Raw genomic sequence first — 20104 nt, 5'->3', positions numbered from 1 at the left:
ATTTTATGGAGGACTGTTTCCTGATCCTGGGAGAGTAGACTACAATGCCGGCTGTTCTGACTCACAGACTTGTAAGTAAGTTTTTTATATTTATAGAATTTGCCACTGACGATTCAAACACGAGTTTTGGGCTGTGTAGAGTAGCGCTTGTTGTTTGTCATTTCTCCGATTACAAATGCAGACTTGGTTTTATGTTACGCTCCGGCCGGACAGGGCATCACAGTATGGTAAGGGGCGTAACATTTCCGTCACACGCTTGAGGTATTCGGCCAATCACAACGCACTGGATAGCTGGCCAATCAGAGCACACCTCGCTTTTCAGACCGATGAGCTTTGTAAAAATCGACACGTTTCAGAAAGGCGGGGCATAGAGGAGCAACAATAATGTACAATATGTGGAAAATAATGTTTTTTTAACCTTAAACCGCATAAACGCATTGCATTACACCAAATACACCAAATAATGTTCTTTTTAGCAACATCATGACCCCTTTAACACACCCTTTATATGATTAAAATGTTTTTAGATTCCAAATTTTTGAATACAAATAAATAAATATATATACATATATATATATATGTATGTGTGTGTGTGTGTGTGTGAGAGAGAGAGACCCTCTCTGTGAAATCCAGGCTAAAGTCTTAAAATCTAGTTATGAGATGAGCATCAAAGTTTGATTTCGACCATTAATTTCACTATAATTTCAATCTTTGACATGGCCATACTCAGTCGATATTAAAGATATCAAGGTTACATTTTCACAGAATGTTCTTTATCTTACGAAGGATGGTTTTACATAGAAAACAGTAAATCACCAAAAAATGCCTTTTGCTGGGTTTTCACAGCCAGGGTCACACACATACACGCATACAGACACACACACACACAAACACACACACACACACACACAAGCTTTAAGTTAAGCATCAAAAACAGTGACTCATGAATTCAACATATATACAAACTGTGAGAACATCTGCCATGAAAATCACACTCAAAATCACCCATACTGCTCTTCAAATGCTGCCAACCAGCAGGGATCAAATCCCTGGGACTCCACTAAAAAGCATCACACATCTCGCAAAAAAGTGAACCAGCCAACATGCAAACTCATTTAAAACTTGTGTTGAACCCTGTCAATTTGGTTTTCCCACAGCATTCTTTGTTCTTTTGTGTAACACTTTTTTTTTTCTCGTTTCTACCCCGAAAGCACAGTGCATGACGGACTTTGACTCTCGAAAATATTCTCCCGGCATGAAGCATTGTTCTGCTCAGCTTGAACTATGAAAAGAAAGTTTGTTGGTAAACATACAGTATTCATAGGGTAAAACCCAAAGCAGGAAGAAAATCAAACCAATGTGATGTGTGAACATGTCAGATATTTTTTTAAATGTTACCATAAATAATTTGGCATAATCATATTATTATATGTCGTCATATACTTATTATATTATACATACATACACTATAATCATATATACATACATACATATACACATATATATATATATATATAGACATACATGGACCGAGAGAGAGAGAGAGATACATATGGGTTAAAACATAGGGATTGAACAACATGTTTTATGCATAATTTCCCTCTGTTTTTATGGCTATTTAACAATCAGAATAGGGTTACAACTTCGTATTAAATCAGCCAATGATTGTCTCTAATTTTAGGGGTAGTTGTTAAAATTCAGCTCTAGGACCAACAAAACATGGTGTTCCAGCAACACATCCTACTTGACAAAATCATGGCTGCCGTCAGTCAGCCAATTAGAAGAGCAGGATAACAAAAGGTTTTAACGAAGAGTGATTTGACGGAACATAATGAAAGGATGAAGAAGAAATGTGATGATGCACGCATCCTTCCCGACAGCCAAAGACTCGTGCATGAAGAGAAAACCTGAAAATAATGACCAGTGTCTGGTGCACATGGTCACAGGTGTCATTGAAGAGAGTGTTTTAACGAGCAGTTTCATATTGCTACATTCAACTCTAATTTCACATTGTAAAGTGTGCTGTGCCGGTCCAATTACTGAAGTCTGAGAGCTTTTTTTTCTATACTGAATCAGCAGTTAAAACTGCACTATAAGTTCATGTACGTTTCTTCAAGGCTGCAGCAATCAGGACAAATGAATTCAGGTAAAGGCCAAAGACTCCTAAATATCGTAAAGCTCTCATATCTAAGCGCAAACTGAGTCACTTTAAGAAGTCTCCAGGGCTCCCCAAATATTACAAGGCGGCGACAAATTTAGGAGAGAATTTCTCCATAATGAGGATCCGCAGAGCACTTTAAGTTCAATTTCCAATCATGAGCGGGTGTTGAAGATCCAAACAATCCCTCATCAACTGCATTATTTTATGTCTTTGTCCCCTCTTGGCAGACTTGTTTCCACTCAGGTTGCTTTCAGGCTTTTTTGGTCCAAACTCTTGAGGCGAGATGAAGGGAAGCAAAGCAAGTAGCCCACAAAAGAGCCAGGTAGTGATTTTATGATTGGTCTCAGAGCTGATGGAAGCCTTGGAGACTAATGCAGATTCTGAGAGGAAGAGAGCCGAGAGACTAAATAGGCCTTTCAACTCGCCAGAGAACAAGGCATCCTGAGGAAATGTGGAAATCAAAAACACATTTCTCGTCTCTTCCTGTCATTCTCTTATTGACGCACGTTTCATCTTCACTTCAAATGAACAACAAGCAGATAAGAAACTGATAAATAATACAGTTGGGATTTGCAAACCGGTGTGATATCTGAATTTAAAGTCAACATCAAAGGACATGTGCAATGAAATTTACTTTCATAATGCAACATTTTCATGATGTTAAATGTGAATAAACAATTAAGAGGTCAAATTAAGTTGTGCCATATAAATACACTTTTAAAAAAAGTCATTTCAAACCATGGTGTCAACTTTGGACGACCCCAGGAAAAAAATGCCCCACTGATTCCAACTTAAATGGATATTTAATTCAAAAATGAAAATGCTGTCATTATTTACTCACCCTCATGTCATACAAAAAACCTATGTGACTGACTTTCTTCTGTGGAAGACATTTTGAAAAATGTCTTTTGTCCAAACAATAAAAGTCAATGAGATGCAACGTAATGTGGACGCCAACGTTCTCCAAAATATCTTCTTTTGTCAGGCGAATTAAGAAGTTTGAAACAACATTTTTGGGTAGAATTTCCCTTTAAACATCATAGTATTCACACTTTGGAGAAATCGGCATACAAATTGGTCATCTATACACTGCAAAAATCCTATTTTTAATTAATATTTTAGTCTAATTTTCCAGTTAAAATACAAAAAAAAAAATGCTTGAAACAAGAAAAATGTATTTTGTGAAAAAAGTGGAAAAAAAACTGTGCTGGAGCAATAAGGTGAAATATAATTATATTGATGATATAATCTCCAACACTGAATCTTAGCATCTTTCAGTACTGCATCTCAAGTACATTTATCTTGTTTCAAGGATTTTTTGATATTTCAACTGGAAAATTAGACAAAAAAAAAATGTGCATTCTTGTTTTTTTTTATTATTATGTTGTATTGAAAAACAAGCTAAAAAAAAAGACTAGTTAAACTTGTGCAAGTTAAGCTGAAATATTAGAAAGTTTTAAAAAAGTCACTTTTAAAGCCAATTGTATTGACAGATTTTGTAAAGTCACTGATTGATTTTTTTTTAACCATAAGTGACCCTGGACCACAAAACCAGTCTTAAGTCGCTGGGGTATATTCTAGACATTCAAATAGTTGCATCTCAGCCAAATATTGTCCTATCCTAACAAACCATACATCCATGGAAATCTTATTTATTCAGCTTTCAGAAGATGTATAAATCTCAATTTCGGAAAATTGACCCTTATGACTGGTTTTGTGGTCCAGGGTCACATATATAGTTTTTGTTTTATTAAATGATCATTACCAAAGTCCCTTTAAGGCAAGTCATGTCACTCGGTGGCCATCTTTGAAACGCCTCTCGGGCATGCAAGTGCAGCTCCTATCTCTTTGAATGGGGAAACATCATTCTCCAAAACTGTTCACTAAGCTTACGATTAAATTTTATATTTGAAATCACTAATGAAATCTGGCAACAATTGTGTCATAAATGTTGTTTCTTTTGCTCAAAAAGCATTATAAAAAGCTTATTTTTCAGGCTAGATCAGCCAGTGCGCATGCGCAGTCCTGAGCGCACGTCTCAGAACGCGGACTGTTTCTATAGCAACCAGGACTTCTAACGGCAGCAGCAGTGACGCGCTGACTTTACCGATTAGCGACTGGTTCTTTCATTCAGAAGGCGGGGCTTCCTGCGATTGAGCGGCCATATTCAGCGTTGCATTTTTCCCCATTCAAAACTATACGAGTGACACGTCTTGGGTATTCTATAGTCTTTGTCATTACCCATATGGACTAAGATTAAAACACTGAAAGACAAAATTACACAGACAGATAAAAAGACATCAGGCTGCTCAATGCAGACCTTGAAGGTGTTATAGTGAACTAACAAGTGCACACTGAGGTGTAACCTTACACTGCTGGAGCTGACTGCTGGCATCCCTCCTACATACGCTGGCATGAGCCAAAACTCTTTCTGCACCCGAGCACAGGGGCACGTACCTCCTTCCTGTGATCTATACCACCTGCCCCCACTGCAGATGCTGTTTACAGACGGAACTGGCATCTGGCTCTACATCTTTCTCTTTAAGAAATGTGAGGGAACGGACGAGTTGAGAGATTTTTTGTGGTTATTTTGTTCCCGTTTCTTTTAATTTATCGGAGGCCTCACCCCTGACGTGCAGTGCCGCAGAGAGGACAGCTGTCTCGCTGAACGTGCCAGAAGCTGAAGGCCAGCGCAAACTGTTCTCGAGCTTCTACTTTGCATATTTGGGTTGCACTTAACGCGGATAAGCTCTGGGCTAATGGACTTTTTAAAATCTTGAACCAAAGTAGGTTCAATATCTTCCCACTTAAGGCCTACTTGAGGTGAATGGAACAGGAAATTGTTACTAAGGTATGCCGGTTTTTTAAATATTATAACCAATCTGTCAGCATGTTGATTTCATACAATTAATATAAGTATAATTAATATGAGAAAAAGAAGGAGAGAATGAGTGAGGCACTTTCTTGTTTTCCAAAAAGCATGCCAAAATGGCAAGCAAGCCAAATCACAAAGAAATCTTTGGTTTGTTTCAAAGATTTCGCCAAAACAACCTGGTCTGAATGAAAATAGTCACTGAATCAACTGCAGAGTTATGATCAGCTCATGCCATTCACATAATTGACACTTAATTTTTTTCGTTAAAGGGTTAGTTCACCCCAAAATGAAAATTCTGTCATTAATTACTCACCCTCATGTCGTTCCAAACCCGTAAGACCTCCGTTCATCTTCGGAACACAAATGAAGATATTTATGATGGAATCTGAGAGTTCTCTGACCCTCCATAGACAGCAACGCAACTGAAATGTTCCCAGACAGAAACGTAGCAAGGACATCGGTAAAACAGTCCATGTGACATCAGAATACTTTTTGTGCACAAAGAAAACATAAATGATGACTTTATTCAACAATTCTTCTCCCCCAAGTTACTGTCTTCTGCCATTTTGGAGAGTATCGCAATGCATATGCATGCTTTATCCTAAGTGTAAACCAAGCTGATTACGCCGATTACGTTCATGCGCGCACTTTCCCCTCCTAACGTCAATTTACTGATTAATGCTGATTACGTTCTTGGGTACTCTCCAAAATGGCAGAAGACATAACTCGGGGAAGAAGAATTGTTAAATAAATTATGTAATTTTTGTTTTCTTTACGCATAAAAAGTATTCTTGTAGCTTTGCAAAATTGAAGTTGAGCCACTGATGTCACATGGACTGTTTTACCATTTCAGTTGCGTTGCTGTCTATGGAGGGTCAGAGAGCTTTCACATTTCATCAAAAATATCTTAATTTGTGTTCCGAAGATGAACTGAGGTCTTACGGGTTTTGAACGACATGAGGGTGAGTAATTAATGACAGAATTTTCATTAGGGGGTGAACTAACCCTTTAAAAATAGGGCTTCATTGAAATAATCACACTAGGCCATATTGTGATTTTGTTTTGTCAATTCAAAAAAGGCTCAGCTCACAATAAAGGTTGCTTCACATGTACTCCATCTCTGATTGTGTTGGATGCTTATAGCACACATTTGGAAACACAACACGAGTCAACAATCATCCCAAACATGTAATGAGAAGCACTTGTAAACCAGCTGTTGTCAACAAAAGAGAAGCTTTAATGGCTTTTTGCCAAAAAAAAGATGGTTTAACATTGAAAATAAAGAAATTAAGACAGTCATAAATATTCTTATTGAAGTTTTACTGTGTAATGTAAATTAAAATTATTAAATACTTGCTTTCTAAGATTACAGTGAAATATTATAATTTCAATATTCATTTTGTTTAATATTTAAATTTTGTATTTAGTAATAATTAACATTTTACATAATAACAATTTTGACCAGAAAAATCACAATTCAATTTTTCCTCAAATCATGGTGATATTTTGCAGAAATTAAAAAAAATATTACTCATTTACATAAAAAAACTTGTTATTTGCCTTACCCAGAGTTAATATGGCTACAATAATGGGGAAGTCGTGGCCTAATAATGGGGATTGTGGGTGGGGGGAGCAGCATGGCTGCCCACTGCTCCGGGTGTGTGTTCACGGTGTGTGTGTTCACTGCTGTGTGTGTGTGCACTTTGGATGGAATAAATGCAGAGCACTAATTCCAAGTATGGGTCACCATGCTTGGCCACATGTCACGTCATTTCACTTTATAAACATGCAACAAAAATTTAGATTTAGTGCTGTCGATTCAATTTGGAGGGATACAAGCTATGATATGGTGATCACAGATAACCACAGATAAAACCAACAGATTCAAATGAACATATGTCACTTATGTACTTCTTCCCAAGGGTTACTTTAAAAGATTATTTATCAGTTCAGGACAGCGCCTTTCCATCTCATTCTAAAGCATGACTACCGGGTGTTTCATATAACTACCTGCTGACATCAGTGAAGGCCAAACACCTCCTGATCCTTCACAGCACTCCTTTCTGAATTCCACACACAAACTCTCCATTTCCAAATCTCAGAGGCTCTGGATTCAAGTGTTCATGAGTGGGAGAGGCCGGGATGGTTTATTCTAAGGGAGAATCTGACCGTAGAAGCTCTTGTGGTGTTACTGTGAAGCTCCAGTATTGATCGCGGCTTTAACACAGGACCCCCTGTCCGGATGAAGAGATGACTCTCACACCAAGGTAAGGTGGTACGATTCAGAGCGAGGATGGTATGATTCCACTGAAGGGGCCTTGGGGTACATTTCAAAGCGGGAACAGGCGTTGTGGATTCAAACAGCCGATTCTCTGAATTTGCCCACTTCACCATTCAAAGCCACTTCAGATCTTCTGTGCTTGTCAAAACTCTGGGTTGAAGTCAACATAAAAGGACATTTGCAACCCATTTTACTTCCACACTACGACATATTTCTGATTCAAACAAGGACAAAAATAAATAACTAAATGAAATGTAGGGGCGGGACTTGATAGAATCCATCAGAAATGGATTGGATCATGAAAAGTGGGCGTTCTCTATGGAGCCAGAGCAAGATTGTGGAGGAATACTGCTCTGTTGAGACTTCAAAAGACACACTTTAAGGAAGCTTTTTAACCAGGATTTGCAAGAGATGCCTAAATAGATGCTTGAATATTGGTTAACACTAGACAGTGTTGGTTAACATAAACCAATAGGCTGTGCAACCTAGATGAAGTATGCCAAAAGGAGTTAATCATTATTTGCAGTTAAATAATAATTAACTACAAATAAATAGTGTATTTAATTACAGTTATGGCCAATAACTAATAAATGGCCAAAATTATACTATAAAACTAGGAGTAAACTAATTTAAGTCATTTTAAATATAAATTTAGGATGCACAGCATGAAAAATTGCAATTCATTTTGAGTTGTTAATTACCTTTAACGGTGTTATGAAATAAAAGCTTTTTTTTTTTTTTAAGATTAACTATGCGAGCGTAACATGATGGCAAAGGTCATCTAAAAACTTTAAAATAGAGGAAAACATACACTTAAATATCCAATATTGGCCAGTGTATCCAACGTTGACTGATGCTGATTTAAAAAAATACGTAAATAAATTGAAAAATCGCTTAAGATATTTATCCCTTTAAATATTTTCCCCTTTTCAGCAAAATCAACCTACAAATGACTATATTATTAAATGTATCTAATATTTGTCTCTGCACATTATTCTGGTATAATTCAAGAACTATTACTCATGTCAAAATACAAAAAAATTCGAGCAATTCAAACCGAACCGAGCAAAATACGTAGTGACTGCAGATTCATAATGCAAACACTGTCATATAGGTAGAATTTCAACATCAAGACGCCACAGGGGTCTTCAAAGGGGTCATTCAACATTTAAAATCCAGCCAAATTTTCAAAGCGCGTGAGAAAACAAAAAACAAGTGTGACAGAACCCAGCACCACATAGAGGGTAAAATAACCAACACATCCTCGTCTCCTATCAATTAAATATGTGTCTATTCTCAGAGGAACGAGACAGGCTTTAATGAACACACCTTGCAGGAAGAGAGCGAGCAAGAGACGGGGCTGTCAATAACATTAATTCTTTTATTCTAAACACTCTCGTGCCCTCCTGGTGGGCATCATTCTCTTCAGCAGGGGCTATGATCAAGGGCTTCGCCACCAGCCAATCACTATTCACCCAGCGACACACCCTGGGATGCATGGTGCGCACAGCATGAGCCGCTGGAGGCGCTTGATGCTGAATTGTGAGGTGAAACCGCAGAGCTGCCAGAGTGACTCCCCGTCAGCATAATTATGAGAGAGGGTTTTTTGGTTATGTGACTTCAGACTGAATTACTTATCTCTTCCTTCCCCCCTCTCGCACCCTCTTTTATTTTAAAGACTTGTCTCACATGCTCTTCCTGTCATGTCTTTGAAAACTGATTTTAACGCCCCTGGTGTGCTTAGAAAAGGACTAGAAAATAATAGAAAGGGAATGACGGGTACAGGTCAGGCCTTAAAGGAAAAAGGAGAACAAGGGACAAAAAAGTCAAAAAGAAAACAAAAAAGAAAAAGGTTGAGCCTTGGCCTAGCACATGGTACACAAATTAGGCTCATGTTATCACTCTCTCTCTCTCTATATTCGATTACGATCATCATGTCAACAATTCAATTCAGTTCGATATCACGATGCATCACGATTATATCAATTTATTTTGTGCCTTTTTATTGAATTATATAAGCAGGTTACTTTTTAAAATAAATGTTAATTAATTATTCATATTATTAATATTATATTCATTAATATATAATTGATTAATTATTGTTAAGAATTAAAAATAAATATAGCTTTTAAAACATACAAGCAAATATAAAGTAATAAAGGGGGAAAACACAATTACAAGGGATAAACAAAAAACACTTTCATTATCTGGGAGTGCATTAAGTATCTGAAAGTTTACAGATAGGCTAATCATAGTTATGGGTTTTTCTTTTGTTTTTTTTTTGCCATTTGATTATTACTGATGAGATCATAGACCGTGGCAGCTTTAACAGGCTGCATTCACACTAATGCGCAGATCTATTTCGACTAGAGCCCCACCGATATATCGTTTTGCCGATATTATCGGCCGATATGAGCCTGTCGCCGATATATCGGTATCGGCGAATATGCCACCGATATGAATTTTTTTTTTACAGAACATATATTGCAGATAAAATGCTTGAAATGGTGTAATTACTTAGTTTGTCCAGCAGAGCATGCTCCATTGTTTGCTACTGGCAACCTGGATGAAACGCTTTAAAGCTTAAGTCTATGGAAAACCATTGAAACTTTGAACGGCCATCTGCACCAATCCGCACCAAATTCGGGGGATCCCTTCAGCTCGAGGAACCCTCGCGAACGCAAATCGAGTGTACGTCTTGAGGCCCTCTTTCGAATGAGCCCACCCCCGCGTGGATAGCCCCCGGGGTTCGGGAGTTACGGGGGGTTAAATTTGCGATCCGGCACCGACCAATCTAGCGATCCCGGGGGGCTAATGACACGTGGAGGGTGGCATTCGATAGGGCTCCTCGAGCTGAAGGGATCCCCCGAATTTGGTGAAGATCAACCGGCGCATTCGCGAGATAGTGACAATTCGACATATCAGATGTTTTGTCCTGTTCTGAAAACATAACTGATTGTTTACATCAATTATGTATCATAAAAGTAGATGCAAGTGAATTTAACCACAGCCACGAGCTTCAGGACAAGCACAAAGCGCACGTGAAAGTCTGACAGTACGTGAGTTTCGTGCATCTAAAACTTAGGCTACTGCGTTCCAAACGGCATAAATGAAAGCACATCTAAAGTAAAAGACTAAAATAACAGCGAATGGAAGCGCAGTCAAGCAATACGCACGCGTCTCACAGCGCATATCCTGTGCAATGAAGCCCGCCGCGATTGTCTCTAGCGCACACATGTGCCATGTGCGGAAGAAAGCTAAGCTCAGATTTTAAAATAGAGTGCATTTTTAACAAGCGCGTATGCAAATGACGTCAGAAGGCTATAATCGATTATGGTCTATTACTGCATCGATGGAGAATCGTCCACGTCCGCATTGCGATGCATCAATTTCGACACCCCTATATATATATATATATATATATATATATATATATATATATTATATATAATGGATATATCTATACCCCTACATATATATATATATATATATATATATATATATATATATATATACTGTATATACACACTAGACTTATGCCGGTATTCGGTAATGCGATATATCACGGTAATGAATATGCACTATATTGTTATCGTGGGCACTTCTAAATACCGTGAATAATTATATATTACAAATTATTCCGAATTTTGAATGCATTTTAAGAATACTTTTCGCATCAACTGGTCAAAATGCACAACACCGCTGTATGCTGCATGAAATACGCGTGCGCATTCTGATGTTAATAAGCGCGGACGAGAAGCACATGGCGGAAACATGTGAGAGACGCTCTGGATGAAAGCGCACTTTCACTCTCTGACAGCAGATGGCGCTAAACTGCAGAAATAATAATAATAATAATTTAAATGAAGCCGTTACCTCGGAAACCCTGTAAACAAAGCAGCTGCACTACTTTCTGTTTCTGAATCGTGTTTAAATGATTTAAACAGCCATTCAGATTTGTGTATTTGCTATGATGTTCATCACAGAGCCAAATACTTAGATAATATTTAAATTTAAATATTTAGATTTAATTTACTTTTTTTTACATTTTAATCTGGACTACAACATGCCCTAGATATTGTTTGAAAGCGTTTTGATTCTTTATTGTTCGGTCACACTTTACATTAGGGCTTCATTAGTTAACATTAGTTAAACTGCCAATGAAAAATTCTTCTGAACATTCATTAATCTTAGGTATTCCAATATTTAATAACACGTTGTTAAAATCGAAAGTTGCAACTGTGTTATTTAATGAGCTAACATGAACCAAGACTTGTATTTTTTAACTAAGATTAATAACTTCTGTAGCAAATGTAGCTATTGTTCATTGTGAATGTTAATGCATTAACTAAGGTTAACTAATGAGGTCTTATTGTAAAGGGTTCTTTTGCACTTTAATCTGTGTAAAACTTTTAACTTTATACATTTTTCTGTATTACTTTATTGCATTTTCTGTATTACTTTATTGCATTTAAATGTTCAGTTATTTTTGTTATAAGAAAAAAGTTACTAAACCTGTTATACTGTATTATGACAGCACTTTTTTAAAAACTAAATTTCAATATCATGATAATACCGTATACCGTAATAAAAGCATTAGCAATTAATCACAACATGAAAATTTGATACCGGCATATCCCTAATACACACAAACACATACACACATATACAGCGCAAATACAGCGTTTGTTTTACAACTACACATGTGAAACTTCATTTTAGATATCTATTTTATATATACCTAGTTTTATAAATCTTCATTTTAATGAATCAATATTGAAGCTAAAGGAGCAGTAAGCAATTTCTGAGAAACACTGTTGATATTTGAAATCACCAAAACAACATAAGGGCAGATCCCTTTAGCCCAGCTGATGCCGCTTTGAAGTGACGCTTGAGTGATCAAGAATATTCCAATGTACAAATAACCGTTCCTTGGATTCTTCTGTCCTCATTTTCTTTCCTTGCATCCTTCCCTCTTATCCTAACCGGGGTGGAGCTAAGACACGAGGAAAGGAAACGAGGATGCACAAATAAGAATTGAGAAGCACCCCATGCAACACAGGCACCTCCTCCATCACAAGTGGACGCACCCCTTACTGGTGATTGGCTACAAGTGTGTTTAGGTGTTCGGCCTGATCCACTTTCAACAGCGTTTCTCAGAAATTTACTGCAATTTACTCAGAACTTACTGCACCTTTAAATCGAGATTGAGAGAAATATCGATCTTTTAGACTAGAAAAAAAACAAATTAGAAACAAAGCAGCAAAGAATTCAAAACAAACCTTAGACAAAGTCTGATCGTTCAAATTCTGTAGATTTTATATGGTAATTCAAACAATAAATGTCGTTTGGACACTGATGTGGCGTGACAGATTGCTGAATTGACGTCTTAGTTCAAACTACAAATAATATTTATAAAAAAAAAAACACTTTTAAAAATACTAAATCACAATTTTTTTTATGATTAGAATTCAATATGTAAATATTTAATTCTAATATGTGACCCTGGACCACAAAACTAGTCATAAGGGTAAATTTTTCAATAATTGTAAAAAATATTATATTATTATTAATATTAAAAATAAGCTTTCCATTGATGTATGGTTTGTTAGGATAGGACAATATTTGGCCCAGATGCAACTATTTGAAAATCTGGAATCTGAGGGTGCAAAAAAAATCTAAATATTGAGAAAATTGCCTTTAAAGTTGTCCAAATGAAGTTCTTAGCAATACATATTACCAATTAAAAATTAAGTTTTGATATATTTACAGTAAGAAATTTACAAAATATCTTCATGGAACATGATCTTTACTTAATGTCCTAATGATTTTTGGCATAAAAGAAAAATCTATAATTTTGACCCATACAATGTATTTTTGGCTATTGCTACAAATATACCCCAGCGACTTAAGACTGGTTTTGTGCTCCAGGGTCACATATAATTATAATTAATAATTTTACCCTTCACATAATATGAGCGGCATGCATTCAACCATCACAGATTGTAAAAAAAACAAAACAAGTACACCTAACCCTTAGAAAAGAAACTTGTCTCCACAACAAAACACATATATTCATGCCTGTAACAAACGGTTACACAAAATAAGTGTATTTAAGTTTAGGGGTTTGTCCAGGGGACAGATTGGTCACCTCGTCTGGGAGCTGCTGGTAGACGGTCTCTGCTGTGGCGAGGATGAGGAGCGGTGTGAATGAGGGTACATCCTGCAGGAGTGTGAGGAAGCTGCTCTTGACCGTCTCACTGATGGCTTCCCACCAGTCACTGATGTGAGGCATGTAGATGATGCTGGGTACACATCGCCGAGCCTCACGAAACAACTACACACAGACACACATACCAGACGTTACAAATGACTGCATTCAATCCTATGTAGAAAATAAGGTGGATATGGTGTGATGGCTACCATCATCACACATTTTAAGCACAACAACAGTACTACAAGCCCACAGCACCACACACTGGACGTGTCAAGTCTTTAAAAGTGATGTTGTTTTTTTCAGCTTGCCTGAGCACAGGATTCCTCTGGGGTTTTGGCACTGACGGAGTATAGCGTGGGTAGGTCGAGACGGTGCACAGTGAACTTCTCCAGGTGGTGCAGCAGGGCAGGGGCCAGGTGCGTGCTCTGCCCCGCGCCCTGGGGTCCCGTCAGCAGCAGGCGTGGCCGGTAAGAGGTGGGCTGCCGGTAGGCAGAACTGAAACAAAAAGAAAAAGGTCACTATCTATCTATCCATCTGTCTAGGTTAGTTAGAAACATTCAATTCAAATCTAGAAGCACAGACATGCTGTTTACACAGATGCTAGTTTTGAGAAGCTGCCTCAGTTTCTCATTTAGGAAGAGTTCCTGACAACTGGAACGAAGCTACGACGACAAAATAAAACTCCAATAATGAGGAGAAATAAATAAGGAAATTGATCAAGTTGGCAGCTCTTTAGGGAGGACACATTTTCATGCATTTGTCATCTATACTGTATAATAATATATTAAGATGAACCACTTGCCAAAATCTCATTTAAGTGTGAGGGGCTGCAAGTATTGATGATCGCAAGCTAATGCCATAAAACACAGTTTTACTGAACTGTGAAGAACAAATCAATGCAAATGCGATTGAAGCAGGTCTGCTGAGGAACATGAGCTGTCTCAGTGCAGACTGTTAGTCCTGCAGCATACCAACAGATGGCAGAAAAACACAGCATTTGATTTTATCATGTAAACCCCTTCGAGACTTATAAATCTGACATGTTTTGTTTGTTTATTTTCTATTGCCATATCAGCATGAACGGCTGTACTCATGGAAAAAAAATTAAGATTTACAATTAAAATTGCAACATAGGCATAATAAATGAAGGGGCTCGGTGTATTGATTATTAAAGTGTGCTGAGGATGAAAAGTGAGTTCTGTATGAATTCGACTGACTCACGTGGTAAAGTGGAGAAAGGGTTTATGGGTCGTGCAGGAAGCTGCTTCCTTCAGCGATCCTGAATGAGTTTCATAAATGGAAGGAGCACCAAGACATTCCTCGTCCTCGCTGTACGAGTCCTCCACCAACTGATGATTGTCAGTGTCTGAAATCACAGAGAAACAACTTCACATTTCTGCTGACATTTCTTCAGCTTTAGAGTGGTTTACAAAAACAGCAGTTTAACTAAAACAGAAAACAACATGCAGCAGGAAAAGTGCTTTGATTTGATGCGTTAGTATTGGGGAAAGTTACTCTGATAGACAAATAAAAAAAATACATAAACATAAATAATAATATAATGATTTTATTTCATCTTATATTTTAATCCCCCCTTTCCCTCAGCAGTAAATAAAACATCCCTCAGTAACAAATTTGTAAAAGTAAAAGGAAAATCTTGCACTTTTGGGAAAATTTTATATATGTATATGTATATGTATGTATGTATATATATATCAACACACATATCATATATCAACCCTCTACAGACACCTTGGCAATTGAATCGCCATTGGCTAGTAAATTTTAGTTTACTTGCCAGACTGAAATACTATACTATATTACACTATATATTAGGGCTGCACAATTAATCAAATTACTAATCGCGATTACAATTACGGATGCCACAATTACATAATCGTTCAAAGTCCACTTATGTTATTCTGCATGCTTAAGATGCTTTTTTTCTTTCTACATGTTATCTTAAAGGGGTCATATGATGCGATTTCAAGTTTTCCTTTCTCTTTGGAGTGTTACAAGCTGATTGTGCATAGATAAGATCCCTGAAGTTGCAAAGACTAAAGTCTCAAAACCAAAGAGATATTCTTTATAAAAGTTAAGATTCTGCCTCGCCCCCACATATCTACCTCACTATGTGGAAATATTTGCATAATGCGCCCAAATGTGCACGCAAAGAAAGAAGGCGTGGTTTCAGTAACCGCAGTTAGTGTTGAAGCAGCCATGTCAGATGGACACTGTGTGTTTCTAGGCGAAAGCAAAAGCACTTTATTTGGCCTTCCGAAAGTAGATGCATTTAGGAATTGCATTTAGGAATACTTACAACAGAACATCAATGCATTTTATGAACGACCGTTTCGTGAACCTAGGAGAGGAGGAAATTCTGACTTGGCTATGACAATCTGGCGCTTCTGAATCAGCTACTGTTTTGTTATTAGTTTAAGTATTTGCTATTGACTGTTCAAATGCAGAGTTTTGTGCATCGTGTGTGTGTGTGTGAGTGAGAGAGAGAGAGAGACAGCGTCACATCACAGTGGAGTCAGTTGTCTTAACCGCGGCTTGTGTACTGCATCATCACTGTGTCTGTCACGCGACTCTGTTCCACTTTCGGGCTTGAACTGATGGTAAAACTAATGACATTATTTACTGTCTTTACATTTATTTTGAAAGATGAAGCTCGCGATTATGGTAAGGGGCGTTACATTTCCGACGAGTGCTTGCGGTGCTCGGCCAATCACAATGCACTGGGTCAGCTGGCCAATCAGAGCAGACTGCGCCTGTCGGAAGGAGGGACTTTGTAGAAAACTAAGCGTTTGAGAGAGGCGGGGCATAGAGGACCTACAATAATGTACAGTATTTGAAAAATAATGTGTTTTTTGAACATTAAAGCATGTCAACATATTCTGTTACACCAAATACACAAAATAATGATCTTTTTTTTAAAAAAGCATCATATGACCCCTTTAAGGGTTTTTCCATTATTTTAATTTTAGTTTTAGTATAATTATATATATATATATACATACATACACATACACACACAGTGCTACTTGAAAGTTTGTCAACCCTTTAGAATTTTGACTCTAAGAATGACTCAATTTCAAGTCCTGAAAGTAGACCGAGAACCCAAACAAACAAATGAGACAAAAATATTTTCTTTGCCATTTATTTATTGCGAAAAATTATCAAATGTTACATATCTGTGTGGTGCAAAAGTATGTGAATCTTTGCTTTCAGTGTCTGGTCTGACCCCCTTTTGCAGCAGTAACTGCAGGTAAAGTTACTTGTAACTGCTGATCGGTTTGTAGGAATTCTAGCCCCTTCCTCAGTACAGAACCACTTCAACTCTGTGCTGTTGGTGGGTTTCCTCCTATGAACTGCTTGCTTCAGCTCCTTCCACAACATTTCAATTGGATTAAGGTCCAGACTTTGACTCTGTGATTCCAAAACATTAACATTGTTCTTCTTTAACCATTCTTTGGTAGAACGACTTGTGTGCTTGGGGTTGTTGTCTTGCTGTTTGGCCCACTTTCTCTTGAGATTCAGTTCATGGACAGATGTCCTGACATTTTCCTTTAGAATTTGCTGGTATAATTCAGAATTCATTGTTCCATCAATGATGGCAAGCTGTCCTGGACCAGATGCAGCAAAACAGGCCCAAAACATGATACTACCACCACCACGTTTCACAGATGGTATATAGGTTCTTATGCTTGAATGCAGTATGTTCTTTTCTTCAAACAGAACGCTTCTCATTTAAACCAAAAAGTTCTATTTTGGTCTCATCTGTCCACAAAACATTTCTCCAGAATTCCTTTGGCTTGTCCACATGATCTTTAGCAAACTGCAGACGGGAAGCAATGTTCTTTTTGGATGCACCTTGCACACCATGGTTGTTCAGTGTTCTCCTGATGATGGACTCATAAACATTAACATTTGCCAATGTAAGAAAGGCCTTTGGTTGCTTAGAAGTTACCCTGGGTTCCTTTGCAACCTTTTGAAGTGATCTTTGTTGGTCAGTCACTCCTGGGGAGGGTAACAGTGGTCTTGAATTTCCTCCATTTGTACACCATCTGTCTGACTGTGGATTTGTGGAGTCAAAACTCTTTAGAGAAGTTTTTGTAAACTTTTCTAGCCTGATGAGCAACAGCAACTCTTTTTCTGAGGTCCTCAGAGATCTCCTTTGTTCGTGCCATGATACACTTCCACAAACATGACCAAACTTTGATAGATCCCTGTTCTTTAAATAAAACCGGGCAGGCAATGACACCTGATAGTCATTTCACTGAATGAAAACACCTCTGAACAGATGGATTCTTAATTTCACCTGGAAATTAACAGCTGATCCTATAGATTCATATACTTTTGCACCGCACAGATATGTAATACTGGATAATTTTTCTCAATAAATAAATGAAAAAGAAAATATTTTAATCTAATTTGTTTGATTGGGTTATCCGTGTCTATTTTCAGGACTTGTGTGAAAATCTGATTGTTTTGGGTCATATTTAAGCAGAAATATAGAAAATTCTAAAGGGTTCACAAACTTTCAAGCGGCACTGTATATATAAATCTGTGCCATTTTACAAACACAAATACACACACACATATATATATATATATATATATGTTTGTAAAATGGCACAGCTTTTTAAATATCTGAAAGTACACTCTTACATCAGTCAGTCGAGCATTATAATATGACAATCAAGTATTATTTAATAATAGAAGTTTAGTAATTAGAATTAAAACTTAGTAACCATGTATGAATGCAAATTAGCCATTTTAACTGAACTTAGGACTGGTGCTGGTGCTTTTTTTGGTCATTCAGTGTTCCTGTAAAAAATTGGCAAAAACTAACAATAATACTGATAAGATGATAATAATAATAATAATAATAATAATAATATACAAATAAGAACAATATAAAACGCACCAAGGATTAAAGTGCCCCAATTATGGGTAATGAAAGGTTCATATTTTGGTTTTGGGAGTCCCCAACAACAGCGTGACATGCATGCAAGGACAAAAAACACTTTTATTGTCTTATAATATGCATTTATTTTTACCTTACTTGCTCAACGACTCCCAAACGATTCACTCAACGATTCAAGGGCACAAGTAAGTAATGAGGCACAATAAAAATATGAAATCTGTCTTGTAAAACTTTAAAGATAAAACATTTATAAAATCTTCTAGAGGAAAAAGATTCCATTAATTTGATAAGATGATAATAATAATAATAATAATAATATACAAATAAGAACAATATAAAACGCACCAAGGATTAAAGTGCCCCAATTATGGGTAATGAAAGGTTCATATTTTGGTTTTGGGAGTCCCCAACAACAGCGTGACATGCATGCAAGGACAAAAAACACTTTTATTGTCTTATAATATGCATTTATTTTTACCTTACTTGCTCAACGACTCCCAAACGATTCACTCAACGATTCAAGGGCACAAGTAAGTAATGAGGCACAATAAAAATATGAAATCTGTCTTGTAAAACTTTAAAGATAAAACATTTATAAAATCTTCTAGAGGAAAAAGATTCCATTAATTAAAAAAATCAACCATTTATGAAATATGTATAATAATAATAATGAACAAACTCAATCCAGGAAAACTAAAATCTCTCACTAGTTGTCAATTTTCTTTTAAAACAATCAGTTCAATGGTATAAATACAGCAGAGAAAAGCTCAAAACTAAATGGTGGGATGAGTCACATGACTTATTGCAAAGAGAGCAGTCATTAAAAATACTGGGAAAATTCTATTCCCAGCAGTAATATGAGGTGGTAATTATAAAGCTCTGTATGTAAGGCACAAAAAATAGATCTGAATGGATGATGAAACACCTAAATCAGAAAAGAAAAGCAAAGGGAAAAAACTAATTAAAGCAATTTTTGTACCGGTGATGTATAGTAGAAATAACTCACCGAACAACATAAAATCCAACAGCAGGAAATGGGAGCGTACCGTGTATGTGTTCCCTGTGCAGGAGCTCTGCGTGGGGGAAGACTCGCATCAGGCAGGCCAGCGTTTGGGCCAGTGTAGGCTCCAGCAGGGGCTTCAACACGCAGGAAAGGGCCTGGCCGGGTGGAGTCAGGGCCCTTTGACCCGCAGGTACTATGGAGCGCAGAGCACGACCAAAGTCCTGCGGCCCCAAAACGATGGAGCCCACATCCAGGTGATAACGCTGGCTGCTGCCGTAAATCTGAGGATAGCGCCGCCGCAGAGCCGCTAGCGCAGCCTCTGTGCAAAGTGCTTTGATGTCGGCCCCACAGTAACCTGAGACACAGCAGAGTTAGACTCATCTGGACAACAACATCACTCTGTGGCCACCTTTAATACTGTTCAAAAACATTAGTAAATTGTTAACTTTAAATATTTACAACCTAACAGTTGCATAATTACACAAAATAAATAGATATAAAATAAAATAATAACAACTCTAATTTTTTGTTTTTTTGGTTTCCATTTAATGGTTAAAATAAACTCGAAATGGTTAGAAATTTGAAAAGATCAAATGAAAAGATATTGCTTAAACTTTATTATTATTTTTATTTA

At 37.1% G+C, this 20104-nt stretch overlaps 1 protein-coding gene across 1 annotated transcript in view; it reads right to left on the bottom strand.

The window, feature by feature from the left end:
- Window positions 1-20104, bottom strand: part of LOC107603081 (ATPase family AAA domain-containing protein 2B-like) — a 69198-nt gene that overhangs the window by 19637 nt on the left and 29457 nt on the right. Inside the window, exons 15-18 of the mRNA XM_016295778.1 lie at window positions 19514-19825; window positions 14756-14900; window positions 13843-14029; window positions 13469-13654 (exon numbers count right to left, since the gene is read on the bottom strand). Coding sequence (XP_016151264.1) covers window positions 13469-13654; window positions 13843-14029; window positions 14756-14900; window positions 19514-19825 — 830 coding nt within the window. The remainder of the gene's footprint in view (window positions 1-13468; window positions 13655-13842; window positions 14030-14755; window positions 14901-19513; window positions 19826-20104) is intronic.

This window comes from Sinocyclocheilus grahami, unplaced genomic scaffold (assembly GCF_001515645.1).
Source record: "Sinocyclocheilus grahami isolate Dianchi unplaced genomic scaffold, SAMN03320097.WGS_v1.1 scaffold340.1, whole genome shotgun sequence".
NCBI lineage: Eukaryota > Metazoa > Chordata > Actinopteri > Cypriniformes > Cyprinidae > Sinocyclocheilus > Sinocyclocheilus grahami.
Note: the sequence above shows the minus strand (reverse complement) of the source record. Positions and strands in the feature narration are given on the sequence as shown.